General features: G+C 39.3%; 1 protein-coding gene across 22 annotated transcripts in view; it reads right to left on the bottom strand.

Moving 5' to 3' along the window:
* MYO1B (myosin IB) overlaps window positions 1-25,944 on the bottom strand; it is a 180,822-nt gene that overhangs the window by 42,780 nt on the left and 112,098 nt on the right. For 21 of the 22 annotated variants that reach the window (XM_070581690.1, XM_070581691.1, XM_070581671.1 and 18 more), the window contains 6 exons: window positions 15,587-15,685; window positions 14,265-14,368; window positions 12,654-12,801; window positions 12,296-12,414; window positions 6,973-7,059; window positions 5,784-5,849 (listed from right to left, as the gene is read on the bottom strand). In XM_070581690.1, the coding sequence (XP_070437791.1) occupies window positions 5,784-5,849; window positions 6,973-7,059; window positions 12,296-12,414; window positions 12,654-12,801; window positions 14,265-14,368; window positions 15,587-15,685 (623 nt within the window). Of the gene's footprint in view, window positions 1-5,783; window positions 5,850-6,972; window positions 7,060-12,295; window positions 12,415-12,653; window positions 12,802-14,264; window positions 14,369-15,586; window positions 15,686-19,212; window positions 19,259-25,944 lie in introns of those variants that run through there. The other variant, XM_070581693.1, reaches the window with a different exon arrangement.

Below are 25,944 nucleotides of genomic sequence, written 5' to 3'. Positions count from 1 at the left end.
ATGGGGGGCAGTTCAAACACAAAGACCATGACATATTCAACCAAAAAGTACTGTAAATTACGTATTTAATTGATATTTCTTACAGTTCAACACTTTCATTTGAGGTCAAATTTTGGACATAAGTTGGTTGAGGATTTCTTATTTTACATAGAATGAAGTCTCTTGCATAATAAATAAAACAGTACATTCATATAAAAATTATAGAACTCTGAGTATGATATCACTGTTTCAGAGGAGTTGGGCTATATTAATAGTTTAAAATGTGCTACTGGTCCTAGTAAAGATTTTACTTGGTGAAAAGCCTTTGGGCAGTCTCCAATTATAACACTGTTCCTATAGAAAAATAAAATTTACGTAACAATTAATTTTTAAAAATCACAAGGTTGGGGCCGGCCCGGTGGCGCAGCGGTTAAGTTCGCACATTCCGCTTCTCGGTGGCCCGAGGTTCTCCGGTTTGGATCCCGGGTGCGGACATGGCACTCCTTGGCACGCCATGCTGTGGTAGGCATCCCACATATAAAGTAGAGGAAGATGCGCACAATGTTAGCTCAGGGCCAGGCTTCCTCAGCAAAAAAGAGGACTGGCAGTAGTTAGGTCAGGGCTAATCTTCCTCAAAAAATAATAAATTAATAAATAAATAAATAAAATAAAAATCACAATGTCAAGAAATGGGTCCCAAATCAAGACCTGCTTTTTTTAGAAAGTAAATTTTACAAAATTCCTCAAAACAAGAGAAAAACATTTAATATAAAACATTCTCCTTGTTAGACATTCACAAAATTGAATGGCTAAAGTTTTAAAAAACTTCCCTTTAAATGCATAACATTTTTCTTCCAGATACATACTCAAATACGATAAATTTTTTTTAAAAACAGCCTTACAGTGCTTTCCTTAAATATTTTAAATTAGGCTTTGGATTAAAAAGTTAAAGCAAGAGCAATGATGAACATATACATATTATGAATCATATTAATGCCCACCATTTTCGTTCTAAGAATCTACTTTAAATCATCTCTTCCTCTTCAACTGTTGTTCTCTAACACACCAAGGACAAATAAAGGCAACTGAAACACAAGGTGTTGACTGTAACCAGCATCAATTTTCTTTTTAAAACAATTTAGAAAATAAACCCTATAATCATGAGAGGGACTTGGCACGCTGCACTGATACTGGCCCAGCTACAGGCCTGTTTTACGTAGCACACTCACTGCGTCTAGCCTATCGCATCCTTGCTGCGTACGGGCCACCTTCAGTGAGGTTAATAGGGGCAAGACGAATAAGGAGAGCCTGATTCAAAAGAACCAGCTCTTCGCCTGCATGAAACCAGCTAAACCGTATGAAAAGTGACATATTCAGCCAGTGCTGTCCTGCTTCTGTCTACAGGATACTAATAGTTAAATGGATTTCCCCATTAAACTACCTGTCAATTTTAATACCTATCAGATAAGTACTTATAAAAAAGCTGAATCAATTTAGACTGCTCAACATTGTTTTGAATTTAATTTCACTTCTTTAAAGAATAGCATTTGTTATTTTATGGAGATGCTATAAATATTTCTCAGAGATCAAAGGCCATGTTTTCAGTTATGAGAACATCCAAACTTCATTGTACAGAATTGGAGTGTTTGGACTGTAATTCTCTCCCTTTGCAAACTGGACTTACGTCCAGGATTTATAGTTAGATTTTTCTCCTCTAAGAATTTTAATTCACTTCACCTTATTTTTGGTATCATTGTTCCACTAATCTGTTCTCCAAACTGGCATCAGATCCCACGTGGCCAGCGAGGCAGAGCCATTCACCCTGCTGGCGCTGGAATGTCTGTTAGTCAAACCCATGTGTCATCACCCCATGGTTTAATGCATCAGTTTCCCTCTTCCGTTTAGAGACAGACCAAAGTGAATGAAAGGTTTCCACCAGCTCAGCTGAAAAACGTTTTCATGGGAACTGTCAGCGGGGTCATGAAGCAGAATTAGAAACATTAAAAAATTTTTTTCTGGACCTTTACAGTCCGATCTTTAAAGTGATGTCCAGGGCATTCTAAAAGGCAGAACTCTTAATTCCTGTAGCCAATTTTCACTGAAGAATAAGGGCAGAATTTCCTCTATACTCTATCTGTTTATTTCCACTTGGGCAGACGACACCATAGACATTTTCATTTTTGCATTGATGTGCGCTCTGAATCCTCCCTCCTGAGTCAGACTCTGAGCTCTTCTACTTCAGTTGGTGGTACCTGTAAGTCCTTAATTATCTGGCTTCCTTGGGTTCCACCCTCTGGGCTTCCTGACCTTTCTGTGTGTTCTACGTTTGCTGAGAATCCAGGAACACATACAACGGCACCTGGGGTATGTACGTGAATACATTAAAAAAGAAATTTCTAATTCTGTATCAAAAAGCAGGTAAAAGTATCTTAAAAGTACCCAACCAAATCTCTATTCTGACTTCCCCCAAAATAAATTTATTTATAAAATAAATAATAAATTATTAAAAATCAAGACATTTAGAAGATTAACCTGAGAAGGAGAGCGAGAACTATTAATTACAGTCATGCACCGCATAACTACGCTTCGGTCAATGACGGACCACATATAGGACAGCGGTCCCGTAAGATTCGTAGCATATAGCCCGGTTGTGTAGTAGGCTACGCCATCTAGGTTTGTGTAGGTACACTCTATAATGTTTGCACAGCAATGAAATCACCTAACGGTGCATTTCTAAGAACGTATCCCCGTCATTAAGCATGTCTGTAGAATGAAAAACAAATCTTAGTTTTCTCAAGGGACTAGAAAAGAAATCAAAGCTTTTACTGCATGCAGAAGGAAAATTAACTTCTAACGATTTTATGGCCATCACAAGATTTGCTATAGACACATAACTAGTTTGATTTGGCTTTGGCTGAAAGTTCTATTTAAGAGTAAAGATGTAATCTGTTTGGTTTTAGGAATGTTATATACACACAGATTAGGTTTAGAAAGGATAAACTGAAGTGAGGCTGAATGTTTATAAGGGCATCTCGTGCAGAGGCCAAACAGCCAGCAGAACACATATGTTTGGAATTTATAGTTCACTCTGGAGATTCCTGTTTACAGGAACAGTTGGTCTTAACCTTGACTGCACGATGGAATCACCTGGGACCTTTACAATACTGCTGCTGGGGCCCTGTACCCAAGGATGCTGACTTATTGCTCTGGGGTGCAGCCTGGACATCTGAATATTCAAAAGCTCCCCAGGTAATTCCAATGTGCAGCTAAGTCTGAGAACTACCGAGCTGGAGTATTCCTCTGAAGAAAGGAAGAGCATTTAGAAACATAATGCAGGCATTTGCATAAGCTAAAGTCCGTAGCTGTAAGAGTGTTAAGAAAAACGGTGATATAACCTGTAGAAGTAAAGCATCTTCAGAAAGATGGGCTTGGAGAAAAACTTGAATTAACCACAAATGAAAAATATTTCCGCATTGCTACAGGGTGTTTCACCCAGTGCCAAGTGAACGTATCCACCCAGAACACCCAGCTTCTATTCTGATTAGGTCTATAGCAAAAACACACTTTTAAAGAGTAATCTAGTTTCCTGGTTAGATTTTCCTACCAGATAGGATGTGTCCTCAGCCGGCAACAGCCCCTCAATCTTAGGGCCAAGACCATAAGCTCCATGCAGGAAAGGAACATCTCTGTCTTGCTTCCCACTGGCATCTGGCTCATATGAGGCACTGAATAAATGCTTGAGAAATGACTCCCTCACTTATACACGGTCAAAACTACATGAGGAGCAACTCAGTTCCCTGAGCGCTGTGAGGGTCTCTTTTCCCACAGCTGAGATCTTACGATATCCTGGAAGATGAAGGCAAGCCAATGTCCCATCATAACCCCATTAGCCTATAAAAAAAAATTTCCATGTATTGTGACATGACATTAAGCCCTTCCCCACTGGCTTAAAGGCCAATAAATTTTTTTCTTGCAAAATAAAATAAAATAAAATCAGTTTCTTTGATTTTAGAAGTAGCATTGAATATATCTTTTTATTCTAACTTTCTAGTGAGATCTCCGCTTTGGCCCTGTTCATGAAACCATCTAAATTTAGATCAGTGATGTGCCAGGTAAGAAATCTTTTCCCTGCCAACTGTAAAGAATGTCTTTGATATGCTGCCCATTTAGTGACAGTAACCCTTCTTGATGCAAAGAAATTAATTTTGGCACCATGATTTCTGCATATACTCAAGCAATTCTCCTAAATCACAAATCTCAAATTCTTCCCCTTTAATGAAGGGACCAGAAGCTTTCCTTGCAGAGTGTGCTACAGGGTCACCAATACAAGCAGACGTTGTGCTGAAGGGCAGTTATTGAGGGGCAGTATGGGGACAGCAGCCAGTGCACAGCACAAGTGTCCCACACTCTGCCACCAGCATAAAGATGAACTCCAGGAAGTCTCCCCACACTGGCCTGGAGCTTGGAACGATGACAGTGGTGCAGAAATAGGGGGTGTCAGAGACCTATCACATTTAGTTTTTTTTTCCTTATTTCCAGATACTGGGGACCCTGTGAGTTTGTGGGTGAAAGTGAGGAAAAGGTCCTCTAGGAGGTCTTTCATTATTTATTAGGAAGTCTGGGGTTTAGGTCTGGAGTCCACGACTTAGCAGCCATGTACCCTTCGGGGAGTTACGTGGCTACTTCAGGGGACTTACTTCAGAGCCTCACTTCCTCATCACAGAATCTGAATAACAATAGCAGCTACTTCCTGCATGAAGTTGTTGTGGAAATTAAATTGGACAGTCTATGCAACACGTACCCATGCTTGCATACAGTCAGCCCTCAATAATTATTTGCATTAGCTATTAAACGTGGCACATGATCAATAGGGAGAAGGCATTATCACACAAATAAATGCTGTAAGAAAAAGGCATTTGCTAGAAAGGCGTGTCTTAGCAGAAGGGGAATGGGCTGATTTTTTTCTGATTCTGTGAACCTGATCATTTGGAACATGTAAATTCTTGCAAGGGGTCATTCTGGCAAGGTCTGGTTATTTGAAGAGATTCACAAATCATTACTTGTGGGGAGAATTAAGAAAGGAGGAGCCTGATTCACTTGTTATTTTCCTGAACCAAACTAAAATACCACTCCTAAAAGTGAGAGGTAAGTATTTTAAAAGGTCCTTAAAACAGCTTCTAAAGGTCAAAGTTAGCAAGGGGGTCAACAGGAAATTCTAAAATAAGTAGATAATGTTTAAATATTTAATTCATTATGAAATTCAGCAGAAATTTTTTCAACCTTTGCAGAACTCACTATCCTAAGATCACAGTCAGATGAGACCTGAATCATTTAATCATTTAATCCAATAAATCATTTAATCCGGACCCTCTCTGATGAGTCCAACAGAGATAATAACCAGCTCTGGCCAGACCATGGCCAGCATTTGTCTCTCTCACGCCTGGATCTTTCATGACAGTATCCTGCCTCATTGTCCAACAACCTACAAACGAATGAGTGACCACAGGCATAATGTCCAAGTACCTGGTTGGAAATTTCACAGTAAGAACTTTGAATCTGCAATCTCAAAAGTCAAGTACTGATACAAGAAGTTCTTTTTAAATAGCACTGTCTCCAAAATGCTGACTCTCAGCACGTAAAACACGCATATATACACACACACACACAGATTTTGTTACATCTGCACAAAGGTTATTTGTAGATTCAAAGTTGTACTATTATATTTAATGTCTATAGTATATACGATTTAATTTCTAACTGTTCAACATTAATAAAGATAATACAAAAAATAGAAAATAAGTTACCTCAAAAATTTCAAAGCCATAAATGTCCAAAACACCCATGACCTTCTTTCTCACTTTTGTTTGTGCCTTAAAAAAAAGGTTCAAATTGAAAGGTTAATTTAGGCACGAAATATAACACCAAAAGCATACTAAGGAATATAAACACATATTACAAGTTCATTGTGTTTCATAACTAGGAGAAAAACTGTAACTTAGTTTCCTGGTTTTTTTAAAGATTGGCACCTGAGCTAACAACTGTTGCCAATCTTTTCTTTTTTCCTGCTTTTTCTCCCCAAATCCCCCCAGTATATAGTTGTATATTTTAGCTGTGGGTCCTTCTAGTTGTGGCATGTGGGATGCCGCCTCAACGTGGCCTGATGAGCGGTGCCATGTCTGTGCCCAGGATCCGAACTGGTGAAACCCTGGGCCCCTGAAGCGGAGTGCGGGAACTTAACCACTCGGCCATGGGGCTGTCCTCCCCTTAATTTCTTTTTAAACATACAAGATAGGATATTGGTATGGAATCTTTCAGAAATTTTAATAATAGATGACATTTAAAGAAGGCATTAGTGATACTTAATTTAAAAAAAGATCACTGAGGGCCAGCCCGGTGGCTCAGCGGTTAAGTGCGCACATTCCGCTTCGGCGGCCCGGGGTTGCTGGTTCGGATCCCGGGTGTGGACATGGCACCACTTGGCAAGCCATGCTGTGGTAGGCGTCCCACATTTAAAGTAGAGGAAGATGGGCATGGATGTTAGCTCAGGGCCAGTCTTTCTCAGCCAAAAGAGGAGGAGTGGCAGCAAATGTTAGCTCAGGGCTAACCTTCCTCAAAAAAAAAGATCACTGAATCTTACAACAGGGTCTTTCAAAATTACCTAGTGTAATACTCGATTTTACTGAAGAAAATTTCAAGTAGCTGGCGAGGTCAAGTCACCTTTTCAGCCAAGTGTGTTCAACTAGTTAGAAGATGAGCCACAAGACCTGGGAGACTGACTCTCCAGTGAGATTTCTTAGAACACACATCGCAAAACAAAATAGATAGAATCCCTGACAAATTTCAATCCTATGCAAGGGAAATTCTTTTCAAGGAACAATCTTTACAAGTGATCACTAACGATCTGATTATAAAATTAAAATATCTTTAACTTAATATTTATACTCTGAATACCATTTATTACCACTGATTTATTTGGTTATAGAGATTCAGTACCTTGATGCTTTCATTGATTCGATTTACCAACCACGAGAACAACCTGCTGTAGAGGTTTTTAGCCAGAGCATCACGGGCATAATAAGCCTATCAAAAAGAAAAAGAAATACTCAACACTCACAATGACCACAAGGCTTAATTTCAATAAAATAAGATTTTTAAAAAATATTTAAAGCTCTTTTATTTCCATTTTTTTTCCAGAGTCAGTTTTTATTATACTCTGGAGGAACAGTCAAGCTGTTAAGAGAATCAGGCAAATTGTTTATACCTAGTTATTATACTTTTTTTGCATCCCAGGAAACTAATTCTAAATATTGCAAAAGCTTTCCCCATGAAGATAGTCATCTCAATGTTATGGAACAGAGAAGAATCAGAGGCAATTTAGAAGTTCAACCATAGAGAATAAAAAAAAAAAAAAGCACCCATTGAAAGAGAAGTTACACAGTTATCACAGAATGATCATTATGAAAATTAGGTAATGAAATGGAAAATGCTTACATTTTGTGAAAATAAAAAACTCTATACACAATACAATGACAACTAGCGTTTTTAAACCCCTACACATAGGAAAGGAAACTCAAAAGAAATACATTGAAATGGCTTCATTAAATCTTTTGAGTATTTTTTTTAAAGTCTTCCTAAAGAGCAGTATAACAACTACATTGTTGGATAATATGTTGTATGCTAAAAATAAAATCCTCTTATTTGCGTATTTATTAATCTGAAAGATGTTCAGAGCTACTTGACAAAGAAGACGCACAAGACATATATGTCTCTATGACCTTGACTCAGAATCCAAATGCTGGAGAAAGTTAGGTTTGATTGGGAGAAGCGAACAGCCCTTAAACGCACGGGGTGCCAAGAGTGTGCAGCAGTGGATGCTAACGAGATGTGTGACACCAGCGCTCCTGGGGAGGCCGGGAGAGGAAAGCTAGGGGTTTTGCTGTTGTTTTTAACACTCTGGCCATATGTGCATTTCATTGCTTATAAGTAGAAAGTTGGGTATTGCTATTAAAGTAAACCATTACATTTTTATTTTATGAAGAACACAATTTACTAGATTATGCAGAAATTCTTTTTCTACATTTCTTCCTAATTGAAGTGTAACAACTTTAGTAACACACTGACATCCCTGGCAATGTACTGCAGCTGAAAAGAGAGCGCCTCTTCCCGAGAGCGCCTCTTCCCGACATCTGACACTTCCGTGCTAATCCCAAACCCTTCTCTCTAACTCAGGCAGCTACTCCAATCAGAGTTAGGAAATCCACCCAGAATTTGGCAAAAAATAAACCCAACTACGTAGTGATCCATGGTGGGGGATGGGGGGGTGGTTGGTATTGGTTCCATAGCAGAAAGTGCATGTAAAATGCTGAAACAGAGAAAGAAGCCTAAATTTAAATACATACCCTTTCTCCAATCCCTTTTCTTCTAGTTTCCACTTTCTTAAAATAGGTAATTTAAGTGCCTAGAACAGTGCCTGGCACACAGTAAGTCTATAGACACATTTATATTATGATTTTTGAAGTATCCTCTCCTTTACTATTACCTCGTGAGCCTATATAATTCTTTCTTAATCCTTTCTCCTTTCTTGTGAATTCCAGTTATCTCAAGACACTACATATTTGTAAACAGACCCTTTTTCATTGTAACGTCTTCCAGTTTTTTTAGTTGTATGCTACCTGCTTCCTACAAACCATCATTTCAGCATGCAATTGAACTATAGTGTCAACTTATTCGAGTAAACTGCTTTATATTTTTCAAAGTCTATTCACAGCCAATATTAATGTCCTTTGCTCCCTTCAAACAAATATTTATTCCAGGACTCACAAACTCAAATGCCTCCAGGGACTGGGTGACAGAAATGAACAGGAAGTAGTGGGATCTGCAGAGGCTGGAGGATGCATTCCAGGCTAAAGGCACTCAAATTCAAAATTTAAGAAGCAAGCAAACAAAACAAATAAAGAAAAAAAACTATCCTTTCGCCAAATAAACTATGCCTATTGAGCTACAGCTGGGACCCGGGGCTGTCAATTTGCCAGGTCTGACTTCTTGAGTCTGCTTCATGCCATCTAACTTCCACAATAATATCCTCTTCAAAGGAAGGGCAGGAATGTTTAACCTCATTTAAGGATCACCACTAAGGTGTGCAGAAATGAGGGAAGACCCCGAGCGTGCTGATTCACCATCGCAGATTCTCAGCACAATATGAAAAGACTATGCATTTCTCCAGCTGCGTGAAGCTCACTGAACAAACTCCCAGGAGGAAGGTGCTTCAGAGATGACCGGCATCAGGAGCAGCAGGACAGCACATGCTTGGCATGGGGACACGGAGAGATGCACCGACATGGGGCCCACCCTCCAGGAGCTTACAGTGGAGCGAGGGAGATCAAATCAACATGAACGAAACGATCAGAAGGCAGTGCCAAAGGGCACCAGGTAAAAATAAGTATGGCATTTAGAGATTAGCAGGGAATAAACTGAGATAAGCCGTGTAGGGTCAGATTACAGAGGGCCTTGGAGGCCACGTAGAGAATATGTGGCACAAGCTGAATGATAATAACTCTGTCTTGAATTTCCATTATTTCAATATTAATCATCACATCTGGGGAAAGATCTAAATGCCCTGGAGAAAATGAGGCATCAAGCATTAAAGATGATAATGGAGCCCAAGAAGGGGAGTTATGAGGAAAAGTCAAAACATTTCTCACTAGAATCAAAACCATCTAGGGAATAAGATCAGTCGAAACTCTGAACCCTACATTAAAAAAAAAAACAACTTGAATAAAGAGTTGAGTCATCAACAATCTCAAGCCAAATTATTTTATGCCAAAGGTTAAAAGAATGTGGAAAAGTTATGCCCAGTGATGCAAGGTGACTCAAGCTTACAAAGTATGAGGCACCTGGGCCTGGTTTCCATAGAGGATGATTAAAAAGCAAGACTAAAACACACAATAAAAACAGACCAAAATATATCCATATATTTATATATGGATATTCCTAAATGGCCTTCTTAAACAACAGAGGTTTTCTCATTGCATCATCTTATACTAAACAGTCCCTACTCTGACTATGGAAAACCTCTAAACTCACTGTGACCTTCAACACACTGGTTCTCAAAATGTGATCCCTGGACCAGCAGTCGCATCACCTCTGAACTTGTTAGAAATGCAAATTCTTCGGTCCTACCCCAGACCTACTCAATAAGATGCTCTGGGGGTGCAGCCTGCAAACGAGGGTTTAACAAACCCTCCAGGTGATTCTGATGCTCGCTCACGTTTGAGAGCTACTGCTGTAGACGCTCCACTCTTTGACCCCAAACTTAACCTTTCCAGCTACACTGTTTCAAATCCTCTTCCCGTATCTACAGCTATAGCCAAGCTTAATCAACCCCATTCCTGATATGTACTCCAAACCTGGCTTTTCTCACTATTTTCTTTTTGAAATTCCCTTTTGCCCATTCTTTATACATCTAAATCCTTCAAAACTGGCTCAGAAACCCTCTTCTTGATGAACTCTTGCTTAATTCCTTCTGTCCCGACTAATGGTCTACATGGCGGCTTGTGCTGAGTAGGCTCTCAACAAATTTTCTTGATTAAGCCAGTCACTCACCATCTGACTGTGAATTATAAGGCTGACTTGGACAGACACGATAGCAGAAGAAGTAATTTAGGACGAAGGACACACAACAGTTATAGCTAGGAAAGGACTGTTACAAATCAAATTTACATATACATGAAATGAGAGTATTTTTCATAGCCAAAGTAGCTCACCTAAAATTAGAAATCAACGTTGAGAGAAAGCTAAAGACACATAGGCATTCTTGGGTTAGTGGGAAAGACTAGTTCAGAGCAGCAGAGAGAAAGACTAAACCTACCCCACCATCTTACTGACGCTTAAGGCTGCTTACAAGGGGGATGAGAATACAGTTGGACAAAGCAGGCCTGAGTTGAAAAAGTCCTGAATTAATTATTTCATTCTAGCCCAAATCCATACTAACTGGTGGGAAAATGTCTAAGCCATAGAAACCAAGGGTTTCCATTGAAAGGGCTCCAGAAGCTGCCTTAGGTATCCACGCATTCATCCATCCATTTAACTTGAACCCAAGGAGAGAGGAAGTAAGCAACTCTGATTGTGTCTTAGAAAGACTTCAGTGGCCTCAGAGTGGAGGATGGAGGGAGCACAATAAGGAAGGCAGGGCAGCCAATTTGGCCATTTGACCACAAGCTGGTTTCTCCCACTGTCTTCTCCAAATCAGAAAATGGGAATTCTATTTTTCCCAGTTGCTTGGGCAAAAAATGTTGGGAGTCATCTCTGACTCTTCTTTTTCTGTCGTACCACGTACCAAGCCATCAGCAAATCTTGTTACTTCTATCTTCAAAACATATCCAGACGTGACCACTTCTCACTCCACTGCTGGCACCTAGTTCAAACCACCCCCATCTCTGGGTTAGTGCAGAACTCCCTGCAGCTCCCCTGTGCCATGAACTGAATGTTGGTGCCCCCCAACATCTGTATGTTGAAGCCCTAATCCTCACTGTGATGGTACTTGGAGGCGGGGCCTTTAGGAGGCAATTAGGTTTAGATGAGGTTGTGAGGGTGGAGCTCCCATGATGAGACTGGTGTCCTTATAAGGCGATGAAAACACCAGAGCTCGATCGCTCGCTCTCTCTCTGCCATGTGAGGAGAACACGGTAAGAAGGTGGCTGCCTATAAACTAGGAAGAGGGCCCTCACCAAGACTCCGATCACGCTGGCACCCTGCTCTCAGACTTCTAGTCTCCAGAAGCGTGAGAAATAAATGTTTTTTGTTTAAGCCACTCAGTCTACAGTACTCTGTTATAACAGTCCAAACTAAGACACCCTGCTTTTCCACTTCCCTCCCCTACAGTCTGCTCTCCACACTGCAGCCAGAATGACACTTTGAAATACAAGGGAGGGCATGCCCCTCATGCTCAGATCTCTCTAGTCATTTCCCACCTCACTCAGACCCAACCTCCCCACCCCCAGCACTATGGATCTCCGTTACTCTGCTCTATGTTTTCTCTTTGTCCACTGCACTTATCTCTTGGTCCACTGCTGGCTTGCTGTATAAATTTATTTCTTTATTAGGTCTACTGGCTATTGCCTGGCTCCTCCTTCCAAAATTTGAAGCTCCATGAGGTCAGGGATCTTTATCTGTTTAGTTTCTGCTGTGCCCCTACTACCTAGAATGATGCCTGGAACAGAGTGTGACAGTTAAGATAACAGCCTGGAAAATAAAATTTTTGTTTCCACTTATCACAGAGTTTTTAAAAGCTCACTTCTGGATGCTATGTTTCACCCACCTGAGCCACGTTCAGTGTAGTAGAAACTTTCTCCTGCTTGGCCTCAACCGTGCGGAAACTGAATGCCCGTTCTAGAACCGACTGATCGATGCCAGTTAACTCACAAATTTCTTTTAACTCTGTTGGGGGAAGTGGACACAAAAAGGCTCAGGGTGTTCTTTCTGAATCACATTCAAACTGAACAGTACAAAATGTATAAATCAAAAGACCTAAAACTTAGCTGTCATTAACTTTCTACTCAGTTTCACTAGAAAGCTTTTCAAACCAATGAAAAGCAGAAGTTTTACTTTCTAGATTAAAAACTGGGCAGGAGTTCAAAGCACGTTTGCTAAACAAAATTGACTCTGCACAGACTTACCGTTTTTATCTTTGATTTTGCTCTCATCTAACCCATTCACTCGAGATTCCGGCTTGAACTCGATGTTGCCCAGTTTCAACACGGCTGCCACTACCTCCAAGACCGACTCAGCTTCATGGTCCATAAAACCCACAATCTGCATGGCATTCTGAGGGGGGAAAAGAACCTGTTTGCTTTCTGTAGTTCTTTATTATTTGTTTCAAATGAATCATATAACAGATTTGTTTCTGAAAACACAAAACACAACAACAAGAAAGACAGTATCCCCGAACAAACTCTCCGAAAGGCAAACCTATTAAAAGACCTGATGTAGCCCCATTAGGGGGCTGTAATTTGTTCAGTGGGTTCAAGCTGTGATTCAAGGAGTCCTAGGGTACCTTGCACGCTGTGGCAAAGCGGGGCGTGCAAAGAGGAAGAGAGAAGGAGGAGAAGCTGAGAGCCGAGTCTTGGGTTCCCACCCTCGCTTCAACTGCGGCAGCTCAGTGTGTGCGTGTGTGTGTGTGTGTGTGCATACTTCTTTTAAACTGGGGTTTTGCTACTAGAAACAAAATCAAACAAAAATCTTTCATAACCGCCTACAAAAAAAACCTCCTTGCTTATCTTACACATGAGAAAAACCGTGGTTTGTAAAGATGAAGTGCCTGATCGAAGGCACTATGAGTAACAAGGAACATTGGTTCAATCATAAATTTTTATTGAGTGCCAATGATTTGCCAGCCAAAACAGTTATAGAACTGGTCTTGAACAAGTCTTAAAATCATGTCCAGGAATCAACAAGCTTCCCATATAAGGATGTTTGCACAGTTTTTAAAAAACGACATACTCTAAGAAATGCTTTCTTTTTGAGATGAGCCCAACTTATTTTTCTTTGTTTGTTTGTTTGTGACTAGGCTACCTAGCAATGGGAATAATGTAAGTTTTTTGTTATGGAAAATTTCAAATATACACAAACACAGAAAGAACAGGAAAACAACTCCATATCATTTTCACTCACCCCCAAAGATGAACTGACGTCAATCTCATTTTATCTACAATCCGACCTACTCCTCACCACACCACAGCTGTCACATTTGCAAGTACATAACAGTAACTACATCATGGCCCAATAGGTAGTTTTCAAAGTGCCACATAAACATAGAACATAGGATATTATTTAGAATAATTTCTTTTCTAATGAACATGAAATGCTAATCATTCTGGTTTATACATGATTTTTTAAAAACTGTATAAAAACATGACTTTCTGTCTCAAAAACTGTTTTGTATTAATATATTCTTGGACAGTTTTCACAGCTGGAAATTAACTAGTGAGTTACGCCTATGAAAATAATTGCAATTTAAATGCAACATTAAAAGAGTCAGGATAATATAATAAGAAAGCTCCTTACAATAAATAGTAAAATCACTGCTCTAGTAAAGAATGGCCTTGACAATACTGTATGATTTTTGAGCTAGCAAAAATCAAACTAAAAAGAATACAATAAATTATTGTATCATTCTAAAACCTTAGGGAGCAAGAGTTACACTTTTAATAAAACTCAGAATTATTATCAATTCCAACTGAGCAACATAGTCTACCCTTTTAAAGAGTAATAAAAGCATTACATCTTACCCTAACGGTTCTGAAATTTGCTGCATCGTCCACTCCATTAACTTTGGCGGAGTCCAAACTCAGGTAGTTATATCTGCTGAAATCCCGCTCAAGTTTAAGTTTATCTATTGAATCACACACACGAGTTGATAAGTTACTTCAGTAAATCTAATCATCTGTAATAGCTCATTCCTTTAATCCTTCAGATAAAATGACTTTCACATTATGTATTGAATCAACAGAATACAAACTGCTACCCAAGTATCAATAATAGCATTTTTCTCCAATCACCTTTAACATTGTTTGTACATATTTCAACTCTGCTATTTTACATTTATTCTTATTGGGTCAGGCTCTTTTCCAAATTTTTATAATACAAAATATCTTCAATGTACTATTTCACTATAACAGATGATGTCTGCCCAGTGATTCCCCCACCATTGGACACTCGGGTTCTCTCCAGTTTATAATAATAAATACAGAGCAGTGATAAATGTCTCCATATGAAACTTTTTTTGGATTCTTCTGAATTACTTCTTTGGGATTTCATTGGGATTCCAAAGAGCAGTGTGCCGGGGAGGAGGGCTCTGATCATTTTAAGATTTATTTTGGATTGCCAATTAGGCCCCCAGGAAGAAGTCCTCGCTTTGAAGTGACACCCACAAGCTCTAAGGAGATCAGTGCCTGACAATTCTGCCAGCTTTATCCTTTTTAATAATTTTTGCTAATATATGTATAGTGAATACTTCAGTGCTGTTTTAATTTGCATTTGTTGATTATTAGTAAGGATGGTTTTCCCCCCAAGTGTTGTAGACTTTCCATAGCTCTTCTTGGTTGAACTATTTATTCAAAACTTTTCATCTCCAGGCTACTGGCTACTATCCTGATGCATTTATATTAATTCTCTAAAATATATAAGGTCAGATTTTTAACTCTTTTATCAGTTACATCTGTCTTCCCACTATTTTTAAATTTTCAATGAGAAATTCATTTTTTTATAATTGTATTCACCTACTGCTCTCTGCTAATAAGTTTATCTAACTCTCTCCCCAAGTGGAATAATTATATTCTTCCATTTTATTTTTTAAATTTATGATTAGCCCTTCCCTAATGTTTAGTTCTGTTGGTAAACCATATGAGACATCTGGCCCAGTGTCTGGTGAGGGACAGAAATATATATAAAAGCGAAGCTGGGGTACGACAGAGGTAAACACATATGTTCTTCAACCAGAGGCAGGGAAAAACTTTAAGAAGGCAGGGGAAAAGCATATGGGACACTTTAAAAAAGAATGCTTTGGAAAATGTGCAACCCTAAAAGTTAAAACACAAAAACAAAGACTTACTGAGGAGCTCTTCAGAGGCACCAGAGAGCAGCTGATAGAATACATGGAAGTTTCTTTCACCTCTCGGCTGCTTAACAACTCGAGATTTTTCTAAAAGATCTAAAGAGAATCAAATCATAGTATAGTATTAATTTCACTTTCAAATCCACCAAGTTCTTCTTTTTTCCCCCTCCTCACCTTCTTTTTTATTTTCTGTTTTGTATTAATAAAATAATAACAGAAGCTACATTTTCAGTTCTACTTCCAGGAAGAAGGACCTACCCTAACTAAAATCAGCAAAGTAAACAAACCAGGTTCTTTTTAAACAACAGTGAATATGTAAAATAAGTTCAATAATACATTCAACAGGCTGATTAAAGACAATACAGTTTTTATACTAATATCTCCTGATTTTATATCATCTATGATATTAAGTTCTTCAAAATGAAGCATTACAAATCTAAGCAATGAAATTCAGCCGTTTGGTCACAAATCCACTTAATAATTATAAGGATAAAAAGTAAGTTAACATTTTTGAGATCTTATTATGTGCTAAGTGCTTTGTAGACATTAATTATCTCATTGAATCCTCTCAATCATGTCATAAGGTTTTATTTAACAGATGAAGAAACTGAGAGTCCAAGACTTTAAGTAGAATTTGAAATCAAGCCATGTGACCCAATTGCAGACCCCATCTTATATGCAGACATCCTGCTACCTGGGATAAAGGAAGCAGATTTTCTTACTATCTTGAAGTCTTAGAAAATGAAAGGTGGTTCCTTTAATGGAATTTGGTGTTATTTGACAGTATACTTTCATTGATTCCAAATAATTTTTCATCCCACAAATCTGATGCTCATTAAGTTTTCAAATGTTCATCCAGGAAGGAAGGAAGGAAGGAAGGAAGGAATGAAAGAGTGAGCCAGCCAACCAGAAAGTAGCCACTACAGCAGGAAATGGCAAAGCACAATGGCCGAGAATATTCCTGCCTGGAGTCCTGCTTATCACTGACCAGTGATATAAAAGAGGATCTGGATCCTGTGGGCAAAGGCCAAATTTAGTCATAACATTCCAAATCAGTGATCCCATTATTAAGTACTAAGACTGGGAAACACACACATTTGATTTCCAATCAGGTTGAAATCTAAACATTATCCAAAACATGAGTAAGGGGGAGAATGATGTGCAATGTTTCTGGGAATGCTCACTGAACTTCGTAATGTATATTTCTGGAACCCACATCAGCATGTGAAGAGCAGCCTAGGCAGAATTAGAGTACAGATGTGATGAATGAGAAGCCCTGGGGGGTGCTCTGGAAACGTGAAGTCATCTGTAAGAATGAAGAGATGGGTTCCAAGGACACATAAAATTAAGTCGACTAAAAAGAGAACAAAAATATGTAAATACAAAAATTATTAGGAACAGGATGCTGTGGAGTTTTAATTTTCATCTCCAGCTCTCATTTGACTTGGGTGACTGCCAATGGCCTCAAGTCATAGATGGAGAATAATGAAGACTTCATATTTAGCAAAAAGAAAGAAAACAGAAATTGAAAAGCCCAGGTGAGACAAAATTTAGAAAAGGAAGGATTGTGTGATATTCATCATCTCTATGGATTGAATGTTTCAATCAATAAGTAAATAGTGACATACAGAGCAGAAGACAGAATAATCAGTTAAGGATAAAAATGCAGTATGGTTGTATTTATCATGTGACCAAGTTGCTATGGGGTCCTAAGAGTATTAGCACAGTTTTAGAAGAAAGAATCCACAGGGCGTCAGCAGATTCTTCATTGAGAAGCTAATCCTTATAGGAAATCCCTCAAGCCTAGAAGAAAGTAACTCGACTACATGAAAAATATAAACAAATGCTATAGTTTACTTCATCCGCTCATGCACAAATTCCTTCAATCAACTCCCTGCTCACCCACTATGTGCCAGGAACTACTCGGGAATGAGCCCAGCAGCAACTGCAGACATGAAGGCCTTCTTCCTCTTGGCCTACAAGAGTCACACATGCACCCAATTACTCCCACCACCCAAACCAACAGCAGCAGCTCTTTCCAAGGTGGGAAGCCAAGGCCCTTGAGAGAGAGCAGGAGGTGGGGGTAGGGACGGCAGAAGGACCATGTGTTCTCTACTGTCAAAGCCCGCGAGCCCCAGGCTCTTCCCATAGGGCTAAGAATCCACGCCTCGCAAGCACTGGCAGCCTGCTGCCCTCTCACCTCATGGGGGCACCTTAGTAATGATGACAAATCATTGTTTCATGGCACTTATCCAATCACATTCCAACAAGCAAATTGCGGTGCTTCAAGACATGAAATAATACCTTCCAACCAGGTGACAGGGCCACACTGTGCAACAGCAACACACTGGCCTGCCTAATGCTCGGCATTTTTTAACAAATGCTCATAGACAATGAAGACTGTAGAAACAGAAATGGCCACAAGATTCAGCAGATAACAGCCACCAAGTTAAAGAATAATATCCGCTTGTGCACGGTGTGGAAAGGAATGTGGGCCAATGTACTTCTTGAACCACACACGCCGATATGATCAGTGACTACTATCATATTCAAATACGAAACATAATACAATGTGTGTTTAAAAGGGAAGATACAAAGGGCAAGCCGAAAGGGAACTTTCAGTGACATTCCCCCTGTGCACTCGGTGCTTCTCATTCGTTATCGTGTTCAACCCCTAACACCTGCCCTGAGGTCGGTTTTATAATCCCTATGTCATAGATGAGAAAATGAGGCTCATGTCACGTTGCTACTAAGCGATAGGGCCTGAATTCACAGCCTTACGTGACTAAGGGCTCATGCTCATACTCATACTCTATAATTTTCTAGCAAAAAGAATGCAAAATTCAGAAACACTTGGAAAGGCTGTACTTTACATAAAAGATATGACTTCACCTAAGCAACTCAATCACAAAATAAGGAACCTTTTATTACAAAGCAGTTGAAGGTTTTACCACCTAAAATGCTTAGTCTATTGCCACAGAGCCTGCTATTTCCTCATGCCTTTTCTCATAAGTCACAAGCTTCCAGGTAGAAAAGTAATCAGGAAGAATGTTTGCCCAAAAATAATTTACTAATGCTAAAAAAGCATTCTCTATTCTCTTTTTTTAATGTGCACACACCAATACAATCTCTCAGTTTGAAGCCATATCAAATAATTACTCAAAGTACAGAAGATAAATTCAATTCACTATAAGGACTCGCCACCTGATCATTTTAATTTACTTAAATGTGCTCCTGAATTAAGTCAAAGCAAAACACTATCACAGCCTTCTCTTTTGCTTTAGACGCTTCTGCCACCACTGACTGAGCCTCTACTAACAAGATTTAGCACAGGATATGCCAGATATTTAGTAGAGAAGAGAGTCTAAGAGTCTCCATATATTCCAATTCAGCTACATTCCCCTCTCAAGATGCAAATTTAAGTTCATATTAAATTTGATATAAATTTAAGTTTTAATGGAAGAGATAAACCTACTGAGCCATTCTAAAGGGGAAATTCAACAGGCAGGGAGAGAGAAACTCTGGAATCAGAACTTGCCCACCTACCCCACTATGCCGCTGCTACCCGACTATTAACAGAACCGAGCCATCATTTAGGGGTCTTCTTAGTTTTGACTAATTACCAGCTAGTCCAGGGCACATACACATGCCCATGCATGTCACAGGACAGCCTCTCCATGGCACAAGATAGAAAAGAAGTAAAACGTCTGTATGTGCACCTGCTGGACAAGGAAGTCTTTTATAGGCAAAGGAATAAAAGGACAAGTAGTGGTTTGGAAGGAAAAAAAAAAATCACATTACTTTGGAACATAACAGATGAAAGATTAGATAGTATGATCAAAGTGTCTGGATTTTATGTACAATCTCCCTTCCTGAAAAAAAGATATGGTCCAACTTCTTGATTAAGGCTTAAGGAGAAATGAGCTTTGTCTTAGTCTTGCCAGTAAGGCCAGAATGACAATGAAACCCATGATGTAGCACACTGACCGACCCCCGAGACCCTGTGCTCCTCCAAATGCTCACAGATAAACACGACGAGAAAGTGTTTGAGTGGCACTGAGGTTCTTCCAATCAATTTATGCCCCTTCATTAAACCAAAGTGATACATTTAGTAATAATTATGGGTCTGCAATCTAAGTAAGTACAGTTTATCTCCCTTTTGTCTCTGTTGTTGTGGATAATCATCCTAAAGAAAAAGTGTCAACCAGTGAATTACTGGGAATAAAGGATGATAGTTTTAGTGGAAAACTCTATGAGCTTATGTTGCCTCATATTATGGGGTATATATTCTAAAATCAACTCTATACTCTTTCTGGAAATAGACAACATAACTCTCAAGATTGACAACTAGGAAGTTTCACTAATGACAAATTTTAAAGCCAAAAACATGGGACAAATGCCTTCCTCCAAATCTTTCACTGTGCATGTGTATTACAGTGAGAGGAAGCAGATGCGAATGCTCACTACAGGGCTCTCTCGGCCCAGGTCTCACGCAGATCTCCATCTTTTTGTGGGTTACAGGCTTTGCGAGATCTAAAACATCTAGCATGACAAGACATTGCAATTTTCACTTAACTCCACCTCCACTGAGGCTTTAATTTTTAAGAAACCGGATTAAAGTTTTAAAAGTCAGTATCCTGAAGTTACGAAATCAGCACTAAAGAGAGCTGGACATACTGCACAAGTTGTGAAAGGGTTCCAGTGTCTGCAGGAGAAACATTAATTTGGGCTTTAAAAACACTAAGAAAACATGGCTTATTATCCACCTAATCAACTACTGGGTTTTATTAGGCTCTGGTTATGAACATATAGCATACATGGACTTTCACAAAAGACTGTTTCCTAATACAAATTTAATGTTTATCTAATAATTGAAAATTTACTCATAAATGTATGTATCTGAATCTAAAATTCCATATCCAGCCCTGAAATAAAATTAATGAGATATCTAGTCCATAATATCTTATTACTAAACATACTATCCTAACTGATTTAGAAATATTTGAACATCTAGCTTCTTCTATAATGCATATAATCTTGTTTCATGATGAATGTATTTTTGTAAAAGAAAGAACACCAAAGTAAAACTGAGACAAAGGAAGGCATCTACTTTTATACAAAGCCATCTATTACAGGGTAACAGAATTGCTCTTCGAAATTTGTTTTATTGCTACAGATACTTTACAACCAATGGTCAAAGGGCTAAAAAAAGCCCAGCCTTGTATTATAAACTAGGTAATGCACTGTCTCAGACTTTTGGCGAATTTTGAGCCTAAAGAAGACAAATTAAAAACAGACACTGTTTATTGATGAACATTCATTAGCTGTTGAGAACTGACTTCTGTATGGGTCATCTCCAATTTGACCTTAATGGGTATACTCCCAGAAAACAGAGCAGATCAGTTTCCTTTAGGAAGTGTTATAATAGGCAGTTTTACTCCTAATTAGTGACTCGTCATCAATAATATCAAGGATACGATATAAAGGGAAGAAGAACGCTATAAATCACAAACTATTTAAAAGACTAAAATTATATTCCATATCCTGCAAAATGGCACGAATGTGCCATACATATAGATTAAACAACATCCCAAGAGGGAGACAGCACATAAAAGTGAAGCCAACTGTATCATAAATTCAAAAGACATGTGAAAGAAAAGGAATTCAGAGCCATTTGTTCCATCCCCCATCTGCCCTGTGAGGGGCTGGATGTTTCCTCCTGCTTGATGACTCCATGTGGGGGGATCTCCTTAGACTAACTCCCCCAGCCTCTCTCAGCCCCTTACTCACTCCTCCCCTTGGCAGGAGGAAGGACACCTCTGCATAGCGAGGTCTGAAGAAGCAAACGGACATGCATATATAGCTCAGCTCTCCGATTCCCCACACTGTGCACACACTCAGATCTACTACCCAGTGCTGTAAGATAGAAGGAGCAATGCACACAAGGAGAGGCCAGCGGTTGCTGAGTGCTGTTGATACCTGCCTAAGTGCCATACCACCAGAGGACTACAGTCATGGGTCGCTTAACAACAGGGATGGGTTCTGAGAAATGTGTTATTATGCAATTTCATCATTGTGTGAACATCACAGTGTGTACTTAACCCAAACCTAGGATGGTATAGCCGACTACATACCTAGGCTATATGGTACTAATCTTATGGGACCATCTGCGTATATGTGGTCCATCACTGACTGAAACGTCCTTATGTAGCACATGACTGGAGTAGCACCCACTTAGCCACTTTCTTCAACTTTGTCTCTAACAGTAATAAAGCTGCTTGCTCTCCAGCTTGATGCCTGTGCCTATTTCTCATGTGTTTCTGAACTGAGTAGGGTAAGAGGTATTAGCTACTAGACCTCTGTATCAATTTTTGCTGTATAACAAATTGCCCCAAAACCTAGTATCTTAGAAGAATACCAATTATTAGTTCATGAGTCTAAGAGTCACCTTTGTAGTCCTTCTGGTCTCAGCCAACTTGGCTGGTGTGTGCTAGGCTTCACGGGCTGACGGTCTGCTGGCAGGTTGACTGGCAGCTGGCTGATCTAAGATGCCCTCGCTCATGTCTGGGGGTTCATTCCATGGGTCTCTCATCATCCAGCAAACTAGCTCAGATTCAGTCACATGGTGGTGATGAGAGAGTTCCCAAGAAGAACAAGAGAGAACCAGCTCCCATCTGTAACCAATTTTCAAGTCTCTGGTTGTGCTGTATTTGCTAATTGCTCCACTGACCAAAACAAGACTCCCGGCCAAGTCTTGAGTCACTGAGAGAGGGGACTACCCAAGGTACACAAGGTGAGAAATCATTGTGGCCATTTCTGTAAACAATCTATCAGATTGAGGGTGTTTAAAAGGAAATGGTCCACAAATTCTTTGACAGTCTTCCCACTGAGAGGCAGAATCTACCTCCCCCACCCCTGAAACTGGGGAAGCTTATGCCTACTTTGACTGAATAGCACAGAAGAAGCGATACTGTATGACTTACCAGGCTACTTTAGGCTTCCTCCCAGTTCTCTTCGAACACTTGCTGTCAAGAATGTTCCCTCTTGGAACACTCTATCTCAGAACCTATCCACCATGTTGTGAGAAGCCCAAACCACAACAGGCCACATGTATGTACCTCTAGTCAACAGTCCCAGCTGAGCCCAGCCTTTAATTCATCCAGCCCAGGAGCCTGCCACATGAGTGACAAAACCTCCAGAGGATTCCAGTCTCCACTCATGCAGGTCACCCTCAACCACCTGAGTCTTCCCAGCTGAAGCCCCACACATTGTGGAGACAAGCCAATCCTGCCGTGCCCCATCCGAATTCTTGACCCACAGAATCCAAGAGAATATAAAAGGGCTGTTGTTTTACCCTGCTAAGTTTGGGGTGGTTTACTGGGCAGTAATAATTACTGGACCACACACCAATTTCAACATTTGCTTTCCTTCATAATTCACAGGATCATATTACTTTTTTCAAGCTGAACACAGAAGCCAGGAACAGATGACGTTTGACTACCAATAACTTTCCCTTTCCGGGATTTAGAAAAAGTAGTTAAAAATGACTGGCATAGAATATTCAGAGAAAACTATCCACTAAAGCAGAAGCTTTATTTTTCAATATATTTCTCTATGTCAATTGTACTTGTACATTGTGTAGTTGTGTGATTATTAATTAAACAAATATATATTAGATGTCAGACACATTTTATTTGCTGACATTTAGTGATGAACCAAACTCTCTGTCCTTATAGGGCATATATTTAGCTAGGGGCTAGAGACAATAAACAAATAAGTATATAATAATAAAAAAGAAAACATGTGAGTGCTTACTATGTGCCAGACTCTGTTACAAGTGCTTTAGATATTAACAAATAATTTATACCTCATCACAACCCTATGAGATCAGTACTATTATCATCCCATTTCAAAGATGAAAAAATGGAGGCACAGAGAATTAAATAACTTGCCGTCTTTTTGTTTAGACATTGGAAACCACATGATAAACCAATAGGAGTTGTGTGAGTAGGCTCATGGATATGCCCCAAATAATGAAGCAGGAAAAGGCAGGGCCCATCTATATTTAACTAAATCCATCCTCATCTCCAGTATTTACTGAGTACCTACTGTATACACCATTGTGAACAAGACAGCCATATCTGCTGTCCTTACAGTTTACACAGGTATATGCATACTTAAAACCATAAGGCTTTTTCATAGCATATATATATATCCCTGTGCTATTCTTCTTTTACGACATAAGATCCCTAGAGACTTGTACCACATTTTCTCCACAATCTAAATTGCCATCAAGTGCCACAGCCAAAGAAAGTGTCTGTGACCATTAATAAAAGCCACACATTTCCAAAAGTTTCTTGTTCATAAAACTAGATCCAAAATCCTCAAATACAAATGTATAAATTTTATGAGACCTACAAGCATTGACAAAGTAGGAGAAATAATTATCTCACATCAGCCAAACATCTGGATATGCTTCCAGATTTTATCTTCTCTCTTGAAGCAAATGTTTGCCATTTTCTATTTTTGTAACACCTCTCTCCTAATGACACTAACCTCAGGGACACGTAGCTATCAAGTGAGCTCAAGACTTAAGTTTTATAGCATACCTCTTTTAGAAAGAGAGAGTCAGTTATTGGGCTTTCTTTTCCACTTCCTGGGCACACAACTGGCTTGAGTGATCTTGTGCCGTTTTCAAAGTAATAATTATAGCCAACAATGATCTACGCTTTTACTAGGCGGTTGCTGGAAAAGGTTGTATTTCCTACAAAATGGCAAATTTTGTCTTCTTTTCTAGGCTACAAGAAGGTAACTTTTGGCAGCGTGGAGAGAACAAGGGTGAGCCTGCCCATTGCTTTACACCGCCTTAGGCCAGCAGACACCAACTCCCCGTGACCACCTATGAGTCAGGCCTCTATCTGTACAGGGTGAAATTTCCTGCTCTCACCACTAATGTATTCCTTTCCCTTCCAAAGCAAAGGCCACTAAAATACCAGAGTGTTCCCACTACCACAAATTTCAATATAATTTCATTGTGGGAACAAATGGTAACAATCACCATATGAAATCCATTCATGATGATATATTAATCTTAATTGGAAAAGAACTGAGTGTGTAATATTTATTCTCCATGGATACTGTAAGAATTAGGGTGCAGGAAGACATTTCTGTTTAAAATTTATACTTCAAGACATAAAACCTAAGTTATTTTCTAATACTTAAAGTAAGTTAAAAATATATTTTATTTAATAAAATATATAACTTTATATTATAATTTTATTTTCTTAGAGTCTTCAAAAGTATTATTGATTCAATCATTCCAGATGTTTAGATGTAAGTTCTACAAAGAAAACAGTAAATTTATCTCATTTAAAAAAGTGTATTATTAATTAGTAACTAGAATTAATTTGTCTTGTAAGAGCAAGTGCTCAAGATTTATGAATATCTTTCGGAATAAAAATTGATCATTCCTTAAAATGGCAGTCTTCAAACTGAGGCACACCTCTTCCTATACAGCTCTCATCAGCTGCCCTACCTTCTGAAGAGAGTCTGCCGAACAAGCTCGGCAGAATTATAATCCTTTGCTTTTGGTTTACCTCATATATGGTTTGCGTGAGTACTTTTGCTTCCACATTTGACATATAAAACGTTTTAACCTAACTAGCACGATTCTAGCCAATTTCATTTCATATTAACACTTCCAAGAAGTCTCTCTAGAGCCAGCCCTGATGGCCTAGTGGTTAAAGTTTGGCACACTCTGCTTCAGCAGCCTGGGTTCGGTTCCTGGGCACGGAACCACACCACTCATCTGTCAGTAGCCATGATGTGGTGGCGGCTCACAGAGAAGAACTAGAAGGACCTATAACTAGAATACACAACCATGTACTGGGACTTTGAGGAGGAAAAAATTTTAAAAAGGTAATGATTGGCAACAGATGTTAGCTCAGGGCAAATCTTTCCCAGCCAAAAAAGAAAAAATCCCTCTCTCTCACTAAAAGAACAAACAAAAGTCTCTCTAATAATTATACATTTTTACAAATATAGATAATCCCAATGCATGGCATACAAAGTGTGTAATACGGAAAACTAAAATGGGAAATTAAACTATTTAAAACCTGCAGGCCCTGTGGCCGAGTGGTTGGGTTCGCGAATTCTGCTTTGGCGGCCTGGGGTTTTGCTGGTTTGGATCCTGGGTGCGGATGTGGCACCGCTCATCAGGTCATGCTGAGGTGGTGTCCCACATGTCACAACCAGAAGGACCCACAACTAAAAATATACAACTATGTGCTGGGGGGTTTTGGGGAGAAAAAGGAAAAATAAAATCTTTAAAAAAGAAAAAAACTACAGACTCGTGG

The sequence above is a fragment of the Equus przewalskii genome, chromosome 17 (assembly GCF_037783145.1).
Source record: "Equus przewalskii isolate Varuska chromosome 17, EquPr2, whole genome shotgun sequence".
Taxonomy (NCBI): domain Eukaryota; kingdom Metazoa; phylum Chordata; class Mammalia; order Perissodactyla; family Equidae; genus Equus; species Equus przewalskii.
The sequence above is the reverse complement of the archived record's forward strand: the minus strand, read 5'-3'. Positions and strand labels throughout refer to the sequence as shown.